The 21,655-nt window shown below is 52.7% G+C and overlaps 1 protein-coding gene across 3 annotated transcripts in view; it reads right to left on the reverse strand.

Moving 5' to 3' along the window:
• Nucleotides 1-756: 756 nt before the first annotated feature.
• The window catches only part of DSCAML1 (DS cell adhesion molecule like 1), a 373,161-nt gene continuing 352,262 nt past the window's right edge, over nt 757-21,655 (reverse strand). For 2 of the 3 annotated variants that reach the window (XM_021671177.2, XM_064375453.1), the window contains exons 21-33: nt 21,368-21,521; nt 17,589-17,706; nt 17,048-17,211; nt 16,680-16,778; nt 15,738-15,926; nt 14,978-15,265; nt 13,148-13,303; nt 10,904-10,934; nt 10,600-10,718; nt 9,810-9,962; nt 9,005-9,199; nt 8,199-8,510; nt 757-6,284 (exon numbers count right to left, since the gene is read on the reverse strand). In XM_021671177.2, coding sequence (XP_021526852.2) covers nt 5,809-6,284; nt 8,199-8,510; nt 9,005-9,199; nt 9,810-9,962; nt 10,600-10,718; nt 10,904-10,934; nt 13,148-13,303; nt 14,978-15,265; nt 15,738-15,926; nt 16,680-16,778; nt 17,048-17,211; nt 17,589-17,706; nt 21,368-21,521 — 2,454 coding nt within the window. In that variant the 3' untranslated portion in view covers nt 757-5,808. The remainder of the gene's footprint in view (nt 6,285-8,198; nt 8,511-9,004; nt 9,200-9,809; nt 9,963-10,599; nt 10,719-10,903; nt 10,935-13,147; nt 13,304-14,977; nt 15,266-15,737; nt 15,927-16,679; nt 16,779-17,047; nt 17,212-17,588; nt 17,707-21,367; nt 21,522-21,655) is intronic. The other variant, XR_010342409.1, reaches the window with a different exon arrangement.

Here is a 21,655-nt window from a genome sequence, read left to right on the forward strand (position 1 = left end):
AAAATATCAGTGCTTCATACAGGTTTATTTCTTGCTCACATAAAGTCCAGTTGGCATTGGAGGGGATAGAGGAGCCTCTGCTCTACATAGATGTATAAGGCAGGCTGATAGAGGATCTGTCATCTTCAATAAATGGCTTCCAAGTTCACCTTGGGCATTGACTTCCAGTTGGGGAGAGCAGACGGTGGCCAGGGAAGTTTTTATGAGCTGGTCCTGAAAGTAGCTTGTATCACTTACACCACATTCCACTGGTTAGAGCTCAGTCTCATGGCCTTCTCTGGGAATCGGGGGCCTGGAACTGTCGTTACAGGATGGGCAGTGACTTCCCAGCAACAACCGTGCACTGTGGAGGGGATCATGAGGCTTTGGCAGATAGCTAAGCATCCCTGTTGCTCCCTGATGCAGGCTTCCCTCCTCCCGCCTCCGTCAGGTTGCACACACTCCAGGGAGGGAGCCTTTGAGTGCAGAAACGGACCCAGAGGGCCTTTGCATCTCCAGTGCCCAGCTCAGTGCCAGATCATTGGAAGTGCTTCGGGGTATCTGGTGAATGAACAAATGCTTGGATGTCATTCCGCTTGTTAAAAATACAGACACACCAGACGTGGTGGCTCATGCCTGTAATCTCAGCACTTTGGGAGGCTGAGGCGGGCGGATCACGAGGTCAGGAGTTTGAGACCAGCCTGGCCAACATGGTGAAACCCTGTCTCTACCAAAAATACAAAAAAATTAGCTGGGCATAGTGACACATGCCTGTAATCCTAGCTACTTGGGAGGCTGAGGCAGGAGAATCGCTGAACTCGGGAGGCAGAGGTTGCAGTGAGCTGAGATCAGGCCACTGCACTTCAGCCTGGGCAGCAAAGCAAGACTCCATCTAGAAAAAAACAAAAAACAAAAAACAGATGCATGGTGAAAAACTGTTGGTTCCTCAAAACATAAGACACAGAATAAGCATGTGATTCAGCAATTTCAGTCCTTGGTATAGGCCCAAGAGAATTGAAAAGAGGGGCTCAAACAGATCCTTGTACACCCGTGTTCATAGCAGCATTATTCACAATAGCTGAAAGGTAGAAGCATCCCAAGTGTCCACCAGGTGATGAATGGAGAAGCAAAATGTGGTAAATAACGAAATATCCTCAAGCAGGAATGGAGTTCTGACACATGCTACAACATGGATGGAACTTGGAGACATGATGCTAAGTGAAATAAGCCCGAACCCAAAGGACACATATTGTAAGAGTCCACTTATCTGAGGTACCCAGCATGGGCAGATTCATAGAGACAGAAAGTAGAATGGTGGTTGCCAGGTGCAGAGAAAGGAAAATGGGGAGTTACTGATTAATGGGTACAAAGTTTCTTTTTGGAATGATGAGAAAGTTCTGGAAATGGATAGTGGTGATTGTACAACAAGGTAAATGTACTTAACGCTGCTGAATTGTATATTTTAAGATGGCTACAATGGCGAATTTTGTATTATGTATCTTTTACCACCATAAAAATAAAAATGTTGGTCAGGTGCAGTGGCTTATGCCTGTAATCCCAGCACTTTGGGAGGCCGAGACGTTGATTGCTTGAGCTCAGGAGTTCAAAACCAGCCTGGGCAACATGGTGAAACCCCATCTCTACTAAAAATACAAAAACTAGCCAGGTGTGGTGGCAAGTGCCAATAGTTCCAGTTGCTCGAGAGGCTGAGGTGGGAGGATCACCTGAGTCAGGGAGGTTGAGGCTGCAGTGAGCTGTGATACCATCACTGCACTCTAGCCTGGGCTTTAGGGTAAGACCCTGTCTCAAAAAAAATAAAAACAAAAACAAAATTGCTTAGGCCACATACCAACAAATTCCTATTCCGTCAGGATTGGTGAGAGCTGGGCTTCTGTATTGTTGAACGAACTCCTCAGGTGAATCTGATGTGCACCTAAGTTTAGGACCCACTAGTCTAGCTCTTGTTGTTGGAATGGGAGAACAAAGGAGGATCTCTCTTCTTGAGGAGGGCTTCTCAAACTTTGACGTGCATGTGAGTCCCCTGAGGATTTTGCTGAAGTAAAGAGTCTGATTCAGTGGTCTGATTCCCAGGGTGAGGCCTGATATTTTGCATTTGTAACAAGCTCCTAGGTGATGGTGATGCTGGTGCCACTGGCCTGTGAACCACACGTGGAGTATTAAGGCTCTTGAGGGCAGATGGTCATCTTGTCCATGTATAAAGTGGAGGTCTGGAAAGGAGCAAGTGAATGTGTAAGATGATTGCTCCAGATTTAGAGTTCAATGAGGATGAGCTGGGGATGAATGAGAAGGAGCAGGAGTTCCACTGATTTGTGAATTAGCTTCTGGGTGCGGATCAAACAGGCAGGCTTATGGTTTAGCTAAAAAATGTATCAAGGGCCTGGCGTGGTGGCTCACACCTGTAATCCCAGTGCTTTGGGAGGCTGAGGCGGAGGATTACTTGAGTCCAGGAGTTTGAGACCAGCCTGGGACACATAGTGAAATCTTATCTCTACCAAAAAAAAAAAAAAAAAAAAAAAGGTACAAAAGTTAGCTGACTATGGTGGCATGTGCCTGTAGTCCCTGCTACTCAAGGGGCTGAGGCAGGAGGATCACGTGAGCCAGGGATATTGAGGCTGCAGTGAGCCATCATCACACCACTGCCCCCAAGCCTGGGTGACAGAGTGAGATGCTGTCTCAAAAGGAAAAAAAAAAAAAACAAAATCCCCCCAAATTTGCAAAACTTATTGAAGTTAGAGATTATTAGCAAATAGAATCGTGTGGATTTTGCTCAAGTCTGTCTGAATTTCTAGACTTTGTGCTTTATAATAAGGGACCTAGTCCAGTGGAATAAAAGCTAAACTGGCCCATGTCTTACTTTTCTGTTGCTTTTCCAAATCCTTCTCATCTGACATAGTCTAGCTCAGGTCCCAGAACTCCAACAGCTCCACAGAGCTGAATTCCACTTTTTCTACCACTGCCCTCACCAGGGTAAAGTCCTGCATAGCACTTGAGCCATCCTGCATGGCATATTGGATCCAACCTGCCTGAACTTTTTTTTTTTTTTTGGAGACAGAGTTTTGCTCTGCCTCCCAGGTTCAAGTGATTCTTCTGCCTCAGCCTCCCGAGTTGCTGGGATTACAGGCACGCACCACCAGGCCTGGCTAATTTTGTATTTTTAGTAGAGATGAGGTTTCACCATGTTGGTCAGGTTGGTCTTGAACTCCCGACCTCAGGTGATCCACCCTCCTTGGCCTCCCAAAGTGCTGGGATTACAGGCATGAGCCACCGTGCCGGGCAAGGAACTGTTTACTGATAGCTTCACATCAACTGTTTTTCTGCCAGTTCAGCTTGCTCCCTAGACCTGGCGGACTCTTTCCTTGGCAACATCCTCAAGGAAGAACTGAAACTGTCTTTGAACAGTGGAACAGCAGGTAATATGGCTCAGTAGTTAAGGAATTGGACACTCATGAGTTTAAATCTCATTCCCATCTCTTCTTGCTCCTCTAACCTCAGATAGTTACTGAAAACCCCAGCCTTCTCACCTGTCAAGTGGAGATCGTGATACCTTTCTCTCAAATCTGCAATGGGGTTACAAGAGCCAATCAATGCGAGGCATGTGTTTTGCTCAGCACCTGGCGCGTAGTATTGGGATCCGTAATGTGTTTTCATGACAGCGTTCCCCTTCGCAGCCCTTGGGCTGGCTCCATCTTCTGCGCTCTTAGCTTCTGAGGAGTTGTTCATTCCTTCCTGCAGGCTGGAGCTGGCTCTGATGCGTGTTTGTGTGCCCAGCGACTGGTGTGCAGGGAAGGTGGGGTTGGGAGGCATTCTATGCAGACCGTTCAGGTTTGATCGTTGTGTTTGCAGTTCTGGAGGTGACCTGCAGATGGCGTGCGCATCCTTGGGAGGCGTCCCGTCCTCCCAGAGATGGAACGAAGCTGGGCTGTCACCAGGTGTCTGGAATGCAGAGTTCTGGTTTTCACTGATGCTGTTAGCTGCTTCTCCAGGCTGGGTCCTGGGTGTGGGGGCTGAGATAAGCATTTCTTCATAAGCCTAGGAATACCAAGGTGTACAGAATCTCTGCCCCTCCCCTCTCACGGTGCCGACCTGGGAATCTAGTTATTCACAGGAGGGACTCCTCTGCACCCCCAACACTCTAGGTGCTCAGAGAGTGTTTGTGGGATGAGTTGCTATTCGGAAGATGCTTCTATGAAAGGTCATGCATCCCAGGTGGGGCCTGACTGGGCCCAGGCTGATAGGTGCTGCCCACATGCACAAGCTCCTCGCTCCGTCTCCAGCCCTTCCCAGTTCCTCCTCTCAGCTGCTGGGGAGCAGCGGGTCCCAGACTCACCTTCCTTCCAGATTCTTGATCCACACTCAGCCTCAATTGCAGTGCTCAACTCAGGAGCTCCTGCACACTGCTTAGGTGAACTTCCTTTTCACCCCAGGGCCAGTCACCTGCTTCTGCCTCTCCAAACCTTCGAGTCCCTGGAGGTCCATCTCACCTGCCACCTGCTGTGATGCCCTCTGGACCCTCTCATCAGAAGCCGGGCCTCTGCACACCCATGGCTTTTTACCTGCTCCTCCGTGGGGACGCCTTTTCTTCCGCCTGGCAATCAGCTGGTTGCTGACTCCTTGGAAGCCAGGTGAGGCACCTGGTGTGCTGACCTGGTTCTCTTTGGCTGAGCTCCATTCTCTCTCCTCCATGAGCTTCTCTTACCTCTCTGACCTCCGACGACTTCTCTCCTCCCTCTGATCTCACCTGACCCTAACAGTCCAGAATGTTAGGCCCTGGCCTGGTACCCCAGCTATAATTTCTTCTTCCCCGCTCCCAATACATAGGCACTTTGCCCACAACTGTTGGCTAGTGGTTTTGGATGGTCCTGGCCCCCTGGCTACTCTGCACTATCTTGGAGGATAGAAGCCAGCAGGCAGCCCCTCCACTATCCCAGGCTCCCCAGCGCTGGGTGAGCCAAGGCTGCCCCATTCCATCTGTTACAGGCGTCCCTCCGTTTACAGGGAAGGACACTGTGGCTCAGAGGGGTTTAGGAGTTTGCACGAAGCCACCGCGCTGGTTCCCCTTGAGGGCCCAGTACAGCCCTAAGAACAGAAGAGGAGGTGCCTCAGCTAACTGCAAGCCTTTAAAAATCTTAAAGCCCTGAGCCAAAGCTCAGGCTTCTCACAAAGTCTCTCTATGAGCGACAGACGGCCTGGGACAGGGGTCTCTCCTACCTCCCCGCTGGCCCTCGCCAGATGGGAAAAAAGCCACCACATAGAAACATAACCTTTATTGCACACGGCGCTGGGTCTTTTTTCATAGAAAAAGGTATTAACACATAAGCATCTGCAAATTGAAGCAACTCCTGGTTTTCTTGGAACAGTAAAATCGCATGCAGTGTCTCTGAGCTGGGATTTTGGTCTTTGTCAAAACCACCTAGATTGAGGGGGAGGGTGAGGAGGAGAGAGAAAAAATTGCTGAGTCTTTGTGCCTCTGTCTCAAAATAGGGTGAGAGAAATATATAGATATATAGCTTGTCGACGTGTTCCTATCTGTCTATATATGTATATATATCTCCACACGTATTTTGTGGGGTGGGGGATTTGACTTGTACTGTCAAATTCTTTGTGCCCTGGCTTCATGGAGAAGAAGAAGAAAATAGTTTCATTTGTACAAAAGAGTTCTATGTACAGGCGTTCATGATTGGGGGCTTGTGTTTTGTCGTTGGTTGGTTTTTGTCTGTCAGTTGAATATAAATAATGCAGAAAAACAGCCGAGCTGGTGTGTGGGGCTGCGGCGCGCGGTCCAGGCGTGGGCTGCTCTTCCTGCCGGCCCTACACCAGGGTGTAGGATTTGGAGTAGGCCCCGGCCCCCTGCTTCTGAGACCTCCCTACCCCCGACGTGCTCATCTCGAGAAGCGAGTCCCTGGAGCCCCCCATTTTAGTGTGTGGGCCCCCGCCTCGTGGAGGCTCGGTGCTGGGGGCCGGAGGGGCGGTGCTGGGGGCGGTGGGGGGTTCAGCAGGGGTGGGGCCGGGGGCTGGGGGGGCTGTGCCGGCTGGGGGGGCTGGCATGGCCAGAGTCCTCTGAGGTAAGGTGGCTGTGGAGGCGGCAGCGGGGGCCCCTGGGTGCGGGAGGCCCAAGGGCTTGCTGGCAGGGTCCAGGGTCAGGTGGCGAGCCTGGGTGTGGTAGGTTCGGCCCAGGTTCCGGATGGAGGCCTCTCGGGGTGGGACCACAGGGCAGGGCTCACGTCCATCTGCCTTTCGAAAGAAGGCCTCCGACTTGGCATACAGCGGCAGGTTGCAGTAGTCACCTGGAATCACAGAGGCAGAGGATGTGAGAGGCAGAGGCCTCTGGAAGCAGCCCATTCAGCCCCCACCCCATCGCCTGCCCTGAGTCTTCTCTCTGATCTGGCATAGGGGCCCCGCCACTGGAGGGGCAATAAAGAGGAGAGGAAAGGCCAGGTACTCCACGTTTCTGAGCCTTCGTTTCCATATCTGTGAAATGGGGATGACCTTATTCCGCACGGGATTATCGTGAGGCACGAATGAGATGCGGTAGGTAAAGTGCTTTGCTACAGTGGCTGGTGCAGGTAATAGTTGCCCAATACATGCACGCTCGCTGTTCAGCGTCCCTACAGGCTGCTCAGCTTCTGCTAGTGGAGAGCTCACTGCTAAGCACAAGGACGTCCTGACAGCTCGGGCTGGTGGAAAGCTTTTCTTTACCCTGAGGAGGAAATGGATATCATTCCCTGCTGCCTCCTCGCCATGGAGCCTGGTTCTGTTCTCTGAGGTCTCACAGAGAAAGGCCTCCCCCTCTTTTTCATGGCAGCCTTCCAGATGTTTGAAGTCAGCTACGTGTCCTCCTCTCTCCTCCCCTTGGTCCCCTCTTCTCCAGGTGGAAAGTTCCTAATTTCTTTTTTTTTTGATTTGGAGTCTCTCTCACCCAGGGTGGAGTGCAGTGGTGCAATCTCATCTCACTGCAATCTCCGCCTCCCAGGTTCAAGCGATTCCCCTGCCTCAGCCTCCTGAGTAGCTGGGATTATAGGCATGCGCCACCATGCCTGTCTAATTTCTGTATTTTTAAGTAGAGACGGGCTTTTGCCATGTTGGCCAGGCTGGTCTCAAACCCCTGACCTCAGGTGATCTGCCAGCCTTGGCCTCTCAAAGTGCTGAGATTACAGGAGTGAGCCACTGTGCCCAGCTGAGTTCCTAATTTCTTAAACTGCCTCTGTGTGACATACTTCTAAGACCTCTGCCTCCTGACTCCTGTGCTTTGTGGGGACCCCACCTGTAAATGGGCCTCTTTCCCTGGGGAGCTTGGCCAGGCACTTTCCTTAGATTTTCTTATTGAATCTGCATGACAGCCCCCAGGATGGGTTAATACCTGTCTGCACTTTACAAGTGAGGAAACTAAGGTTCAGAGAGATTAAATAATTTGTCTAAATTTGCACAGCTAGAAGGGATGGGGGTGTCATTCAGGGCCACAGTCTCCAAAGACTCTTCTTTCGACGACCCAGAAAACCCGCCCCCTGCCTCAGTTGGCATGGCCAGTGCTAAGCAGACCAGATCGCACGGTTTGATAGTCTGGGCTTTGCATGCTGTGACCCCAGCATCTGCTGATGGACTCCCCTTGGTGATCTTAGCCCTGCCCTGCCAGCCTCTAAGGACATATGCTCTGGCCAGGCCACTGGGGTCAGGTAATTCCCAGCTAGGCCAGGTCACTGCCTACCAAGAGGTATGACCATGGTGGGCAGAGCTGCCAGGACTGTTCGTTTGGGTCCGGATTAAATTCAAACAGCATTGAGACCAGAGGGCAACTGATCCCGAAGGGATCTGTTTACATCCTGGCACAGCTTCAGATTAGGGGGATGATCACTACTTAATGAATGAACCCTATGACAAGCTGGCCGTGTATATAATTTCTAATGCCCATTATGACAACGCAAAGTTGATACTATCATTGGCATTTTACAAATGAGAAGCTTAAGGCCACAGAGGTTAAATGACTTGCCCAAGGCCACAGACATATGAAGAGGTTGAACCAGGATGTGGGCCCCGATCTGCTTGCTCCCAAGTCCTTGCTGTTGATACCACCCTGCACTGCCAAGGAGCCAAGCTGGGCTGGCAGGATCACAGTGCTGGTAGGACTAGATCTAGCCAGGGCTGATGGGGCTGGGGGGCCAGGGGGTGGGGGGCACAGCCTGGGAGGTGGTCCGAGCACTCACTCTTGTTGGCCCGGTGAGGGATGGGCACAGCCACATTTTTGCCCCGGTCAGCATCCTGGGGCTTGGGTGGTGAGGCGGTGAAGCGGCAGATGCCAGGCTCTGAGGGTGTGCTCATGGATGTCATGCTGTCGGCGTTCTCATTGGTGCCTGTGGTCATCTGGTCGGAGGAACTGTCAGAGATGAAACACTCGGTGATCTCAAACTTGGCGTGCTGCAGCTGCTCCTCCAGCTTGGCGTGCTCGTAGGCCCGGGCCAGCTCCTCATAGGTGGAAGAGGCACTCTCCGTGGACACCATGCTGTTCCTTCCTTTGTCTGGGGAGTTAAGAGGGAAGGAGTGGGTTACGGGGAGAAGGGTGTAAGTGAGACTGACTGAGCACTTTCCCTGCTGTCACCCCATCAGCCATCTGAAATTCTGGCCATGGAGGGGACCAGGCTGAGAAGATCCTGTGAAGGTGGCAGTGGTGGCAGAAGTAGGATCTTTGGCTCATGAAGGGCAGAACTTTCATTCTTGAAAATAAGCAACCATCTTCTGGAATATTCAGCCCTTTCTCCAACGAACATCATGTGTCCATTTTTGCTGACAATTTTTGGGAAAGCAAAATTAACTCCTTGACCAAGTAGAGCTCGGTGAGGTCAAGTGTTTTTTTTCCAGCCACACAGTGGGTCAGTGACCAGCTAGACATGCAACTGACTTGTGCCTTGGGTCCCCTGAGCTGGTGGGTAGAAGCTGGGAAGAATAGAAGGTGAAGGTGAATGATGGGGAACTAGGGGAGGTGTTCAGGATGCCAGCAGGACCCTAGGCACACCTGTGTCCTGGGACAGGCTGGCGCTGTAGCTGTCACTCTCAGTGACAGTGACACCATGCTGGGATCCCACAGTGCGCCAGTCGGAGGTGAGGGTGCGGGCAGGTGTGGAGGCCTGGCACTTGGTCAGGGTCCACTGGCTTGAGTACCGGTTCCGGGTACTGTGTGCTGATTTCACATTCTTCCTGGACACTGGATCTGCACAGACAGAAGCAAGAAATCGCACCCTCCAACCAAAGGCGCTCAGACTTAGGCAACTGGCACTTACCAGAAAGGGCAGTGGGGTGGAAGGGAAAGGGAGATGTAGCCACAGAAGCTCCCTTGGGAATGCTGCCTTTCCTAACCACATCGCCGTCCCCAGAGAAGAGCAGCCGAGTCAAGTGTGGGGGCAGTAGAGGGCATTCTCCTCACCCACCCCGTCTTTTCCTTCCCCTGCAGGAGAATGTGATGTCCTCTCCTGCTGCCTCCTGACTGTCCATTCATTCCCCACAGTCCTTGATGTGTTCTATCCTATGCCCAGATACACAGTGCTAGAGATAGAAAAGCCCTTGGAGAACAAGAATACCCAATACTCTCAAAATTTCTAGGTAAGGAAACAGGCCCAGAGAGAGAAAGCTAGTGATATGCCCAAGATCGCAGTTAGTAAATCTGCAATCAAGCCTTCCAGACGCTAATTCCAGTGCTTTCCATTTTTCCATTCTATCCCATGATGCTCCCTCCTCCCTTTTAGAGAATACCACCTCTGTGTCTTGCTATGCCAGGCCACCCTGGGTGAGAAGAGGGCTGATTCCCTGGGGATAATGCGTACTGGTTCCTGGCCGGATGTCAGACATGTCGATGAGGGGTCCTGTGCTCTGGATGAGGGCTGGGTGGTGCAAGGAGACGCCAGTACAGAAGCTCTGTGGGTTGACAGCTTGGCTGAACTCAGCATCTGTCACAGGGATGGTGGCCTTGTCATCTCCTGGGAAAAGAAGGCAATTACCAGGAGTCCTTTACAATTTTTTTTTAAAGCTCTGTTGGATGTGAGTGAATTTCTCTTTGTATTTATCCGATGTGTTTTTTGTTTGTTTATGGATTTGTTTGTTAGTTTTTTTGAAACAGGGTCTTACTCTGTTGCCCAGGGTTAATTGTGATCATTGCTCACTGCAGCCTCAATCTCCTGGGCTCAAGCTATCCTCCTACCTCAACCTCCTGAGTAGCTGGGACTACAGGTGTGCATCACCATGCCTGGCTAATTTTTTTTCTTTGTTTTTTTAGAAATAGGGTCTCACTATGTTGCCCAGGCTGGTCTTGAACTTCTGGCCTCAAGTGGTCCTCCCTCTTTGGCCTCCCAAAGTGCTGGGATAACAGACATAACCCTTCACACCCAGGCTTTATCCAACGTTGAGTCACAGAAAGGCCAGCAATTCCCTCCATTGAACAGAGGAGGAAACTTAGCCCTTGAACGAAGCCATAGTGAGTTCTAAGGTTGTTGTGGTTGATGGGGCTACTGCCAGAACCCTGGGCACTGCTATGAGGGCTGGTGTTTGACTTCCGTGGGTTGTAGCCTGGGAAAGCACACCCAGCAGGACAGGGAGCTCGTGGCACCTGTCACTCACCCAGCTGCTTGATGCCCTCTTTGTCCTCAATGAGCAGCTGGACCCTGGGGATGTCAATGTGTAGCCGTGGGCCCTGGGGTGGCCCTTTCACAGGGGTGTCAAAGCTTCGATTGTTCTTGCTGTGGGGAGAAAGACTGGAGGTGGGTGGTTCAGCAGCCATAAGGGGTTGGGGGAGGGGGCTTTGCAGGACAGTGGGATCTTAGAAGCCTGTCTCCTATTCTGGGAGTTCAGAGGGAGGCTCCTCAGTCCTTTGCAGGGGAGAAGGGAGAAGGGAGGAGAAAGGAAGCAGCTTGGTGATACCCACCTTATCAACATTTCTGCCAAACTCTTTGCATCTGCAAAACAGTAGAGGGAGAGGAGGGCTGGGTGAGAATGAAGTTTGAACAGGAGGATAATGGGAGAGGCATGGGAAACAGAGTGGAGAATTCCTTAAAATGGGGCCAGGGCTGGTCTACTAAGAAGCAGAAGGAGAAATGTAAGGACCTATAAAACAGCCCAAAACATGATGCAGTTTCACTGCCCCCAATTCAGGATTTGGCTCAAGTCTGTTTTCTTTTCCTCAGATTTTATCTAATAGGGAGATTCTTCCCAAAGCACAGGGGGCATAGCAAGTGCCCCATCTGCTTCATGAATTGACTCTACTTAAATACGACACCGTAACAGGCTGGAAATGGCTATCAGTGGAGGGTCTCTCCTCAGCTATATCTTGGGGAGAGGCGAGAGTGGAGGATGGAGTAGAGGTGGTCAGTGGGAAGCCCCAGATGATTAAACTCTCATATCAACCAAGAGGCTTCACTTCCTCCTCTGGGGCATCTGTCCCCAAAAAGTCCATGGATAGATTTTGGGGCCCCTGCTTTGTCTCAGAGGAGCCTTGAATAGGATCAGAACTCTCAGGTTAGGAAAATTTGGAAGAGAGAAGAATTAAAGAGCCTAGTTAATCCATTAGACACCTGATACCTGAGAATGAGCTGTCAGAATGAATCCCAAGATGGATGGATGAATGAATCCCAGGATGGATGCTGTATGCTTGCATCCAACCATCCAACTGTCTAGCTATCCATTCATCCATCTATTGATCTACCCATCCATCCATCCATCCATCCATTCATTGATCTAGCCATCCATCCATCTAACCATGTACCATCCACTATCCATTCATCCATCCAACCAATCATTAATTCATCATCCACCTATTCAACCATCCATCTGTTCATCCATCCACCCATTGATTCAACCAGTAAACCATTCAACCATCCACCCATACATTCAACATCAATTCAATCATTCTTATATTTATATATTAAACCTTCCATCCAACCACTCCTTTAGCCATTCACCCAATCATCCCACAATTCCAACTATTTTTCCATCCAGCCATCCATCCATCTTGTCATCCATCAATCTATCAAAGTATTCATCCATCCAAGCTCCATTCAATCATCTACCCATCTATTCAACTCTTCATATAATCATCCATTATCTAGCATTCAACAATTCATCCATTTATCCATCCATCCACCCATCTATTCATTCAACCTTTTATTCAACCATCCTTACACCCAGCCATCTATTCAGCCATCCAACCATCCTTCCATCTATACATCCTTCTATCCAACCATTTATTCAGCAATCCATTCAACCATCCAACCATGTAACTACTTACCCATACAGTCATTCAACCATCCACCCAATCCATCCATCCATCCATCCATCCATCCATCCATCCATCCATCCGTGCATCCAATCATCAACCATCCATGGAACCATCTATTCATCCGTTTACCCAATTCCTGAACATGATAGGGAGCATTAGTCATTCTCTATTCTCTGCTACTATTGTCTCCTGGCTTCTCACATTAGATGATAAATTCTGTAAGAGTATGACTTAGCCCTTCTTTATTGATCTCTGTAGTCTGACAGTATCTATGATGAAGCAGACTCAATAAAAATTTTCCAAATAAATGAATGTACATTTATGAAGCAACTAGTAGGTTCCAGACACTGTATGAGGCTGTGGGAAAATTGAGGCAAATCAGACCCATTCACAGTATACTGTGACATCAGATAATGGAAAACGGGGATAATATTCAAAATATTTGACAGCTGACATGGTGCAGAAACTGTCCAGTCAGAACTGAGCCTGTTCCTAGAGACTACCTGCAGGTCTATTCTTTAGTGGATGGGTCCTAGGAAAGTTGCAGGGATCCTGTGAGAGGGGATGGAGCATCCAGTGTGGAAAGGAGCAACATCTGTTTACCAACCAACATGGAAATGTTTAAATATTTAGCAACCAACATGACTTTACCAGTGTACCTCTAAACATTAGTCCCGATTGGGGCAGGCACAAAGTCTTGGGGGCATAGAGGAGGAAGTGGTGAATGAAACCTTCTGAACTAAGGAGGTTTCAGAAAGTTTGAGTGGCCGCTCCTCCTTCAAGGGGACACAGGCACTCTCCATTATCCAGATGGTGCTGTGAGCCAATGAAGTGGAGCCAGTGTGGCCAAGAGCCAACACCTGCTCCTGGAAGGCCCATAGGAAGCTCCCCCACCTCGGAGTCGCTTCAGCCGCTTCTCCTTCCTCTTCTTGCGTACGATGAAGAGCAGTGCCACCCCCAGTGTGGCCAGGATGACGGGGCAGCCAATGGTGAACAGCTTCTTCACATCATCCCCTTCACCTTGAGCAGACTTGATGGGTGGAATGGTGCCTGAACGAGGGCAAAGAATAGAGTTAGATGTCCCTTATGAGCCAGGTGCTGTGCAGAGCATCTCATGGGTGGGGTAGACCTCTGACCTCTTTTGTTGCCCTCAGGCTGACCTCTACCTCCTGGCACAGAGCTCTGGCCTTCCCTCTGCTCCCCAAATTCTGGTCCTATCAGGACAGCCATGAACAGTTGTGTGGTTTTTATATTGCGTTATATTAATGACTTCCTGGTACTGTTGTAGAATTAGCCTGAAGTCTCCTGGAGTTAGTCTCTTGCCTGTTGGAGTTCAGTGCTCATTCCTAGAAAGTGGATCAATGGGCTTAAATTCTCCTATCCAGCTGGGGTCGGGGGAAACAAAGGTGAAGCACGGCAGAGAGAAGTCAGGGCGGTGGACTCTAGGTTCTCTTCCCCAGATGTGGACAAAAACCACTACAAACCCTACATTCTCTCCCTGCCCATCCCTCCTGTGGGCCATATCTGCTAACCTGGGGCTCCTGCAGGGAAGCATGACAAGCTGTCCTGCTGACATAACCCTCTGCCAAGCCCTGATCCTTGCCTATTTCAGAGCTTTGCTTAAATGTCACCTCCTTCATGAAGCCTTCCTTGTTTGGGTCCATCCCCTTCTGATACTGTTTTTATTGTTTCCTTAACACATAGGTAGACTTGTGACAATGAGCTTCTATGAATTCAGCCTTCCATGTTCCTTTAGTGGATGTGTATGTGTGCATGTGTATGTGTATATGTATTCCTATGTGGCAGACGCCACCTGCTGGCCAAGGCAGTGAGGAACTGGTAGTGTGCTTTAGTAGGCCTTTTCTATGGATCCTGGAGGCTCCATGTTCAAGATGGTGCAGCTAAAAGATGGTGGCCGCTCAACCTTCGCAGGACTCCCAGAGAGCAAGAAACAAATCAGTACTGGGTTAAGCCACCAGGTTTTGGTATTTGTGACTGCAGCATACGCTGTCCCCTCCGGGCTAATATTCCATATCAGCAGAAAGTTCTTAGAGGGCAGGACCTCATCCACACAGGTACCTCCCTCTTCACCTTCCTGAAACGATGCACAGTGACTGCTTCAAAGTGCCGCTTCAAAGACTCTCCATCTTTGGTGTTACTGACCTATGTGTCTGTCCATCTGTAGTGGCCACTGGTGCATTTGCCCACTTACCTGGCTGCAACCAACCTGCTGTTCCCTCTGCCAGCTCCTTCACCTGTGGGCCTGCATTTCCCCCACCTGCATTCCTGCCTGTTTTTCTATTCTTTTTTTTTCTTCTTTTTCTTTTTTTTTTTTTTGAGACGGAGTTTCGCTCTTGTTACCCAGGCTGGAGTGCAATGGCGCGATCTCAGCTCACTGCAACCTCCACCTCCTGGGTTCAGGCAATTCTCCTGCCTCAGCCTCCTGAGTAGCTGGGATTACAGGCACATGCCACCATGCCCAGCTAATTTTTTGTATTTTTAGTAGAGATGGGGTGTCACCATGTTGACCAGGATGGTCTCGATCTCTTGACCTCGTGATCCACCTGCCTCGGCCTCCCAAAGTGCTGGGATTACAGGTGTGAGCCACTGCGTCCTGCCTGTTTTTTTATTAGTCTGTCTCTTTATGTGTCTGCCACTCTGTCCACTTCCTTGGCACCACCCTGCTTCAGCCTCTGTACCATCCCTCCCACCCTTGTGACTCACTGCCATCATAGTCCAGGGTGGCGAACTGGGCCGTCTCGTTGCCGCAGCCGGCGCTGTTGCAAGCCCTCATGCGTAGCTCGTACCATGTGGCCTCTCGCAGTTCGGTCAGAAATACCTCCCCGGAGCTGTTGGCACGGAGGCCCTGCCAGGCCCAGGTCCCCTTGGGCCGGTACTCCAGCACGATGGCTGTGATAGGGCAGCCCCCATTGTTCCAGCCCTGCAGGTTAAGCCGAGCATGCGTGGAGTTGATGTGGGTGAAGAGGTGTTGGTCTCTGCTGAAGGAGGGCTCTGGCGGGCCGGAGGGAGAGAGAGAGGTTAGGGAGACTGGTGGGGAGGCAGGACTGGGCTGGGCTGGAAAGGACCCTGGGGAGCTGGGATAGCAGTGGCTCCAGGAGAATACATGTTAGGCACAGATGGGGTGGAGAAGCCCCAGGGAGCAGAGGAGGAAGAGGAGGGGTGGGAGGAGAGGGAAGAAAGGGCAGGGCCTAGAGAGAGGCCACAGCAGAGGAGGAAGGGAGATAGGAAGAGGCAGAGGAGTGCCACCCTCGGTCACCTGGTGAGGAAGTGAGGCTAGTTTTTCCTAATGGGATCCATGGACGCTGTGGTGGTGGGAAGGAGGCCGCGGCTCCTCCCTTCAGTCTCCCTGCATCCCTGGGCTCCTCCTTCCTCACCCAGCCACCTTCCACCCCATACCTGGCCCCTCTATCCCACCCTCCCCGGGCCCATCGCTCCTTCCCTGCCCTGGCGGCCTGAGCCTCACCCCGCCCGTGGGTCTTGGCCTCGATGATCTCACTGATGCGCCCAGAGCCCACGCTGTTCTTGGCTGCCAGCTTCACCTTGTACCACGTGCCACACTTGAGGCTGTCCAGCTTGAAGGAGCGCTCACTGGAGCTGATGAACAGGTCCTTCCACTCCTCGCTGTTGTCCACCGAGTACTGCAGCACGAAGCCTGCGGAGGGTAGGCCTGGTTCAGGTGGGGGCAGGCAGGGCAGCAGAAGCCCAGCGTCCAGGCAGGGGGCAGAGTGAGGTGTTTGCTCATTGGAAGGGGCATATGCTTCTCAGATGCAAAATTGGAAGGACCGGCCCAGTCAACTCTCAATATTAAACCAATCAATCAACAAAACGCTGTAAGGGCTTTGGGTCCAGCCGCTGAGTGGGTTTAACTGCTGTCACTTTAGCTCTAGTGTTAGGGGTTAGTGGCCCAGGTGGAGAGGAATGAAAACCAGAGTCGTGAGGCTCACAAGGGGTCCTCTCTGGACCCTCACTACCCACACGTGGTCCCCTGAGCAGCAGCTCAGCAGCACTTGGAGTGCATTAGAAAGGCAGGTCCTCAGCCCAGCCCAGAGCGCTGAGTCAGAACTGCGTGGTTACAAGGCCCCTCGGTGACGCAGATGCACACTCACGCTTGGGAAGCACTGATCTATTCTATTTGTCTACTTTGACAGATTGGGAGACCAGAATCAGAGAGGGAAACAGGCTACTCCAGGGTCACACAGTCACGAGTGGCAATGGGGGATGGGCATACTAAATCCCAGATGCCGGGGCCACTGCAGCTCCCTCGGCCCTTGAGTCACTTCCTTGTGGGTCACTCAGATCATTTCCGCCATTTGGAGACAAATGGCATAAGTGAGTGGAGCCCCTTCCCCGCCCCGGGCCCAGAATTCCTTCCCCTGTCTCCCGCCTCATCCAGACCCCTCCTCACCTCGGATGGAGCTGCCCCCATTGTCACCTGGAATCCAGGTCAGGGTGATGGACGAAGCTGAGGTTTTGGAGACAGTCAGGCGGGGCTGGTCCGGGGGAACTGTGAGGGAAAGCCGCCACTCCTCAGCACAAGGGTGGACCCCGGCGATGGCATATGGGCCCCCCCATGGCGGGAAGGTGCTGGCTCTCCCACACCCTCACTGTCACTCCCCAGCTCTCCTGCCTCCCCTTCTACGTGCACCTCTGTTCCACCAAAGGTCTCTCTCTCGGTTTATCTTCTTCCATTTGACGACCCTCTCACGTGAAGGTATTCCTGCCCTTTCTCCATCCCTGTCCCCACCTGGGACCACCTGCATCACAGAGCCTCACCTTGCACCAGAAGGTTGACGATGATGGTGTCGAAGCCCCCGGTGTTGGTGGCCGTGCAGGTGTAGTAGCCGGAGTCCTCAGCCTTCACTGCGCGCAGTAGCAGCGTGCCGTTGGTGTGGATGAGCCGGTGTCCATCCATGGACACTGGGATGGCCGAGTCTTCACTGCCAGGGTGAGCATGGGGCAGGTGGGTCATGGCAAGCACCCCCTTGTCCTGAGGACCTCCCCCCGTGTGTGACAAAGACAGCTGGGCGTGGAAGGATGCTCGCCAGGGGACGCTGGGTTCTTGGGGCTTTGCTCAGCACTCCCTGGGGGTATCAGGTAACCCGGCCTCTTTAATCACCCAGGGAAGGGAGGTCCTTGGCTCCCAAGAGGGGAACCGGGAGGCCAGGCCTGCTTGAGAGAGCAGTAGCAAAGGGCCTCCACCGGGCCCGGAGGCAACTGGGTCAGCAGGAAGGAGGCCCCAGACTCTCCTCCTCACGGCTCTTCTACTACATCCCTGCCTGGGGCCACCTCCTCCCTCCAAAGTCCCGACACACACCTGTCCTTGGTCCACTTCACAGCAGGGGCTGGATCTCCCACCGAATTGCAAGGCAGCCGAACATCTTTCATCCAAGGTGTTGTCACAGTGCCCCCAAAGGAGATGATCTTTGCTGGGGCTACAGGGAGGAGAGGGTGAGGGCCACACCACTTCTACCCCTGCACAATGTCCTGGCCCCCTTCCTCAGGGCCCCCTGGATTTACAGTTCAATTCTCCCTCCCCAATCTGACCTCCACCTTGGGCTTTCGGTGAGGGGTGGGTGTCAGGGGATATTGGCGGGGGGAGACTGACTCAGAAACATTGATGAAATATCAGCTATGGTCAGGTATTGCATGAGGCTCTGAGGATTCAAAAAGTGAGTATGATTTCTTCCCTGTCCTCAAGTGGGTCACCATCCAAGAGGGAGACAGATACTTAAGGATAAATTATAACAGGGGCAAAATGCTATGGAAGGTGCAGGTACAAGGAAGCCTGTGGCGTGAGGCAGGGGAGTGCGTGCTGCTCCATAGGTGGGCGGTAAAGGCGATGGCCGGAAAAGCATCTGGAATTGGAAAAGCATCTGGAATTGGAAGCTCTGACTTGAAGGCTAAGAAAGACTTTATAAGCAGGGAAAGAAACGCATGTCAGGAAGAGGGACCAGCATTGAGCAGGGACATGGAGATCTGAAATTCATGGCAGGTGTGAGGGTTTGCAGGTACTCTTGGGGTAACCAAAGCTGGAGTCCAGGGGGACAGGCAGGAATAAAATCTCAGGGGCTTTTTTGGCAGGGCCAGGAGGTTGAACTTCCTCTTTGGAAGCCTCTGCCAGAGACTTATAAGAAGTGGTGTTGGCCGGGCGAGGTGGCTAAGAAGTGGTGTTGGCCGGGCGAGGTGGCTCATGCCTGTAATCCCAGCACTTTGGGTGGCCAAGGCGGGTGGATCATGAGGTCAGGAGTTTAAGACCAGCCTGGCCAACATGGTGAAACCCCGTCTCTACTAAAAATACAAAAATTAGCTGGGCATGATGGCAGGTGCCTGTAATCCCAGCAACTCGGGAGGATGAGGTGGGAGAATCGCTTGAGCCCAAGAGGTGGAGGTTGCAGTGAGCCAAAATCATACCACTGCACTCCAGGCTGTGTGACAGAGTGAGATTCTGTCTCAAAAAAAAGAAGTGGTGTCCTCATCGATTTCAGATGCATCCTGGCTGCTTGCAGAGGATAGTTTGGTGGAAGGGGTCCCGGAGGACACAGACTGTGACGGGATGGTGGTCAGAATGCAGGCTGGAGGTGATGTGTGGTGGTGGGCAGGTGAGGGGCTCAGAGCAAGAGCTGACAAAACTTGGGGTCTGTCTGGTTTGCAGGAAGACGGGGGAAGGGGAGGATGGCTCCCAGGATTCTGGCTGGGCCACTGAGGACAGGGCACACTGGAAGAGGGGCAGCCTTGGCAGGAAGGACTGCATGGCTTCATCTCATGCTGAGTCCACATGCAGCCACAGCTGTAGCTAGACCACAGGTGGGTGCGTGTTCTGGAGCACCAGAGAGCTGTCTGGGCCAAAGACGCAGATCTGGGAGTCAGAAGGCATGATGAGGCCACAGGCGGGAATGCAGACTGACAGGGCAGTGACCAACTCCAGGGTCAACAGGCACAGGCACAGAGGAGAGGGTAGAGTGTCCCAAGGGTGGCGGTGGAGGACCGGGTCAGCAGCATCACAGAAGGCGCAGGCCACAGGTGCCCCGGGTATGCTGGGTGGGCAGATGCATCTGGTGCCTGAGAGATCACGAGGCTCAGATTTAGAGGAACCAAGTGCCCAAGTGCCTTAGAGGGTAGGGCAGGCCCGTGGAGCCAGGGCCCTTCTTGGGTGGAGGGAGGGTGAGTGAGGGAGCAGCGGAGAGGTTTGGGTGCAGGATGTGGGGGCTGGGTTCTGTGCTGATAGTGCTGGGTGCCAAGGGGCTCGCAGAGGAGGGGAGTTCTGGGGGCTGTTTGGGGCAGTGGGGGCACTAGATAGGCCCGGGAGAGGGGTCCACATGAAGACAGCCTCCATGGGGGTCAGCAAGAAGCCTGGGGGCTTTGCGGAGGGTTCGAGCTTCTCCAGAGATCAGTTTCCAGACCTGGTTTTGCCACAGGCTGGGTTTGGCTCCCTGAATCTCTGTGTGTCTCAGTGTGTGTGTGTGTGCATATGTGTGTGTATGTGTGTTTGTGTGTATGTGCATATGCTTGAGTGTGTTAGTGTGTATATATATGTATGCATATGCATGTGTTTGAGTGTGCATGTGTGTACATTTGTATGTGTGTGCATGTGTGCATATGTGTATGCATGTATTTGTGTGTGTGTGTATGCACATTAGTGTGTGTATGTGCATAAGTGCGTGAGTGCAGGTCTGTGTGTATGTGTGTGCATATGCATGTGAGTGTGCATGTGTGTGTGTGCGTGTGTGTGTGAGTGTGTGTATGGGGGAAGGGGGCAGCAGTACTTGTTTTCCCACCTCTCAGGGCAGCTGTGAGGGACGCTGTGTGAATGTGTTCTAGGAAGCCCGCAGCTCTCCAGGACTGTGTTATATCTAATGCCCCCAGGAGAAGAGGCAGGCCTTATTCGAAGATGCCCAGCCTCACGCTCCTGTCTCTGGGCCAGTGCCAGCTGTCCTGGAAGGGTGAGAGGCTCTAGGCCCCTTCTTTTCCTGAAGGAAAAGAGGTTGGCGGTACCAGGAAGAAGAGGGTGGTAGGAGGCTCTGAGCCGTGTGGAAAGAGCCCTGACTTGGAGCTGAAGAGCTAGCTCGCTCCTTTCCGGCTGTCTGCAGGCCATGCCGCCCCTGCCGCAGGTTGCTCAGCTGTGGAATGGGACAAGCTCTGCTGGCAGGCAGGTGGAAGCCCCCGACCCACCGTAGGCCTTTGATCAGATGCTGCCTGGCTCAGCCCATGGCAGGGTAGGGTTGGGGCTCTTGTGTCTGGGCCAAGGGGAGCTTAAGTCACCCCGGTAGGGTGGCTGGGCTGTGCAGGCACCACCCCCTCTCGTCTGGGTTGTGGTGGGTGAGAGAGTGGGGAGCGAGGTGGGGCCCAGGGAGGCCCAGCAGCAAGTGGCAGGCCTACGGTCCTGGGCTAGTTGTGGCCAGTTCCTGCGCCCCAGGGACGGGGCAGACGCTCAGCCTCGCAGCTCTCCCTGTGCGGCTGCCGCAGCTTGCCCTTGGGATGAGGCCTTAGAAGTGTCATTCCTCTGAAAAGTGAGGGTGCAACCCCCATGCCACACTCATGTCCTGGTCAGAGATTCAGTGGGGCACTCCCTAAGAGGGTCTGATTCTAGCCCACAGCCTCCTTCACAGCACGCGCTCTGTAAAGGTCTGCGGATCGCAGGAATCTGCCGTCGCTGGAATTACCTGTGCCCCGTATCTAGTTCAGCACTGGGGACCTCTCCTTTGAGGCTCAGCTGCTCTGTGGAAGCAGCACGCCCTGCCATAGCCCCTTCTGGAGGAGCTGAGCATTGGGACAAAGTCCCTACTTTGCACTGGGGATGGAGGCAACTCCCCTTTTTTCAAGTTAGGAGTAGGATTTGGAGTTGGGGGAACCAAGCGCACCCTGTCCCCCCGCCCCAGGCAGGAGCTGGCTGCAGCCTGTTGTGAAGCTTTGCTGGAGTCAGGGGGCAGCAGAGGCCCAGTCTTGGTGAGTGCAGGAGGCAGGCGCGTGGCCAGCTCCTCACGCTGGCTCACAGATAGAGCAGAGCTAGCAGAGCCCCTGTCTGCGGAGAACCAGGATTCCAGAAGGGAGCTTTTGGAAGCGTTTGCCCTTCTGCCCCAGCCTCAGGCTTCTCACCCTTGCCAGCAGGCTCGATGGTCACCTTCTCGCTGCTGTTGCCCCGGCCGGCGGAGGTGACGGCGGCCACCCACAGCAGATACTGCTGACCGCGGTTTAGGTGGGCGATCCGGTAGAAGAGCTGCTCTGGACTAGTCTCGTACTCACTGGGAGCCTGCGGGGCAGAGGCAAAGAGGCTCTGAGAAGTAGAACCAGGGCCCTCCAGCTTCCAAGTCTTCCTCAATGCCCAGGGCTCAGAGGAGAGGATGGTGGGGTCGGGTGGGAGGCAGGATTCTGTTCTATTTGGCC

Source organism: Aotus nancymaae, unplaced genomic scaffold, assembly GCF_030222135.1.
Source record: "Aotus nancymaae isolate 86718 unplaced genomic scaffold, 86718_ANA_hifiasm-v0.15.2.pri h1tg000012l, whole genome shotgun sequence".
Lineage (NCBI taxonomy): Eukaryota > Metazoa > Chordata > Mammalia > Primates > Aotidae > Aotus > Aotus nancymaae.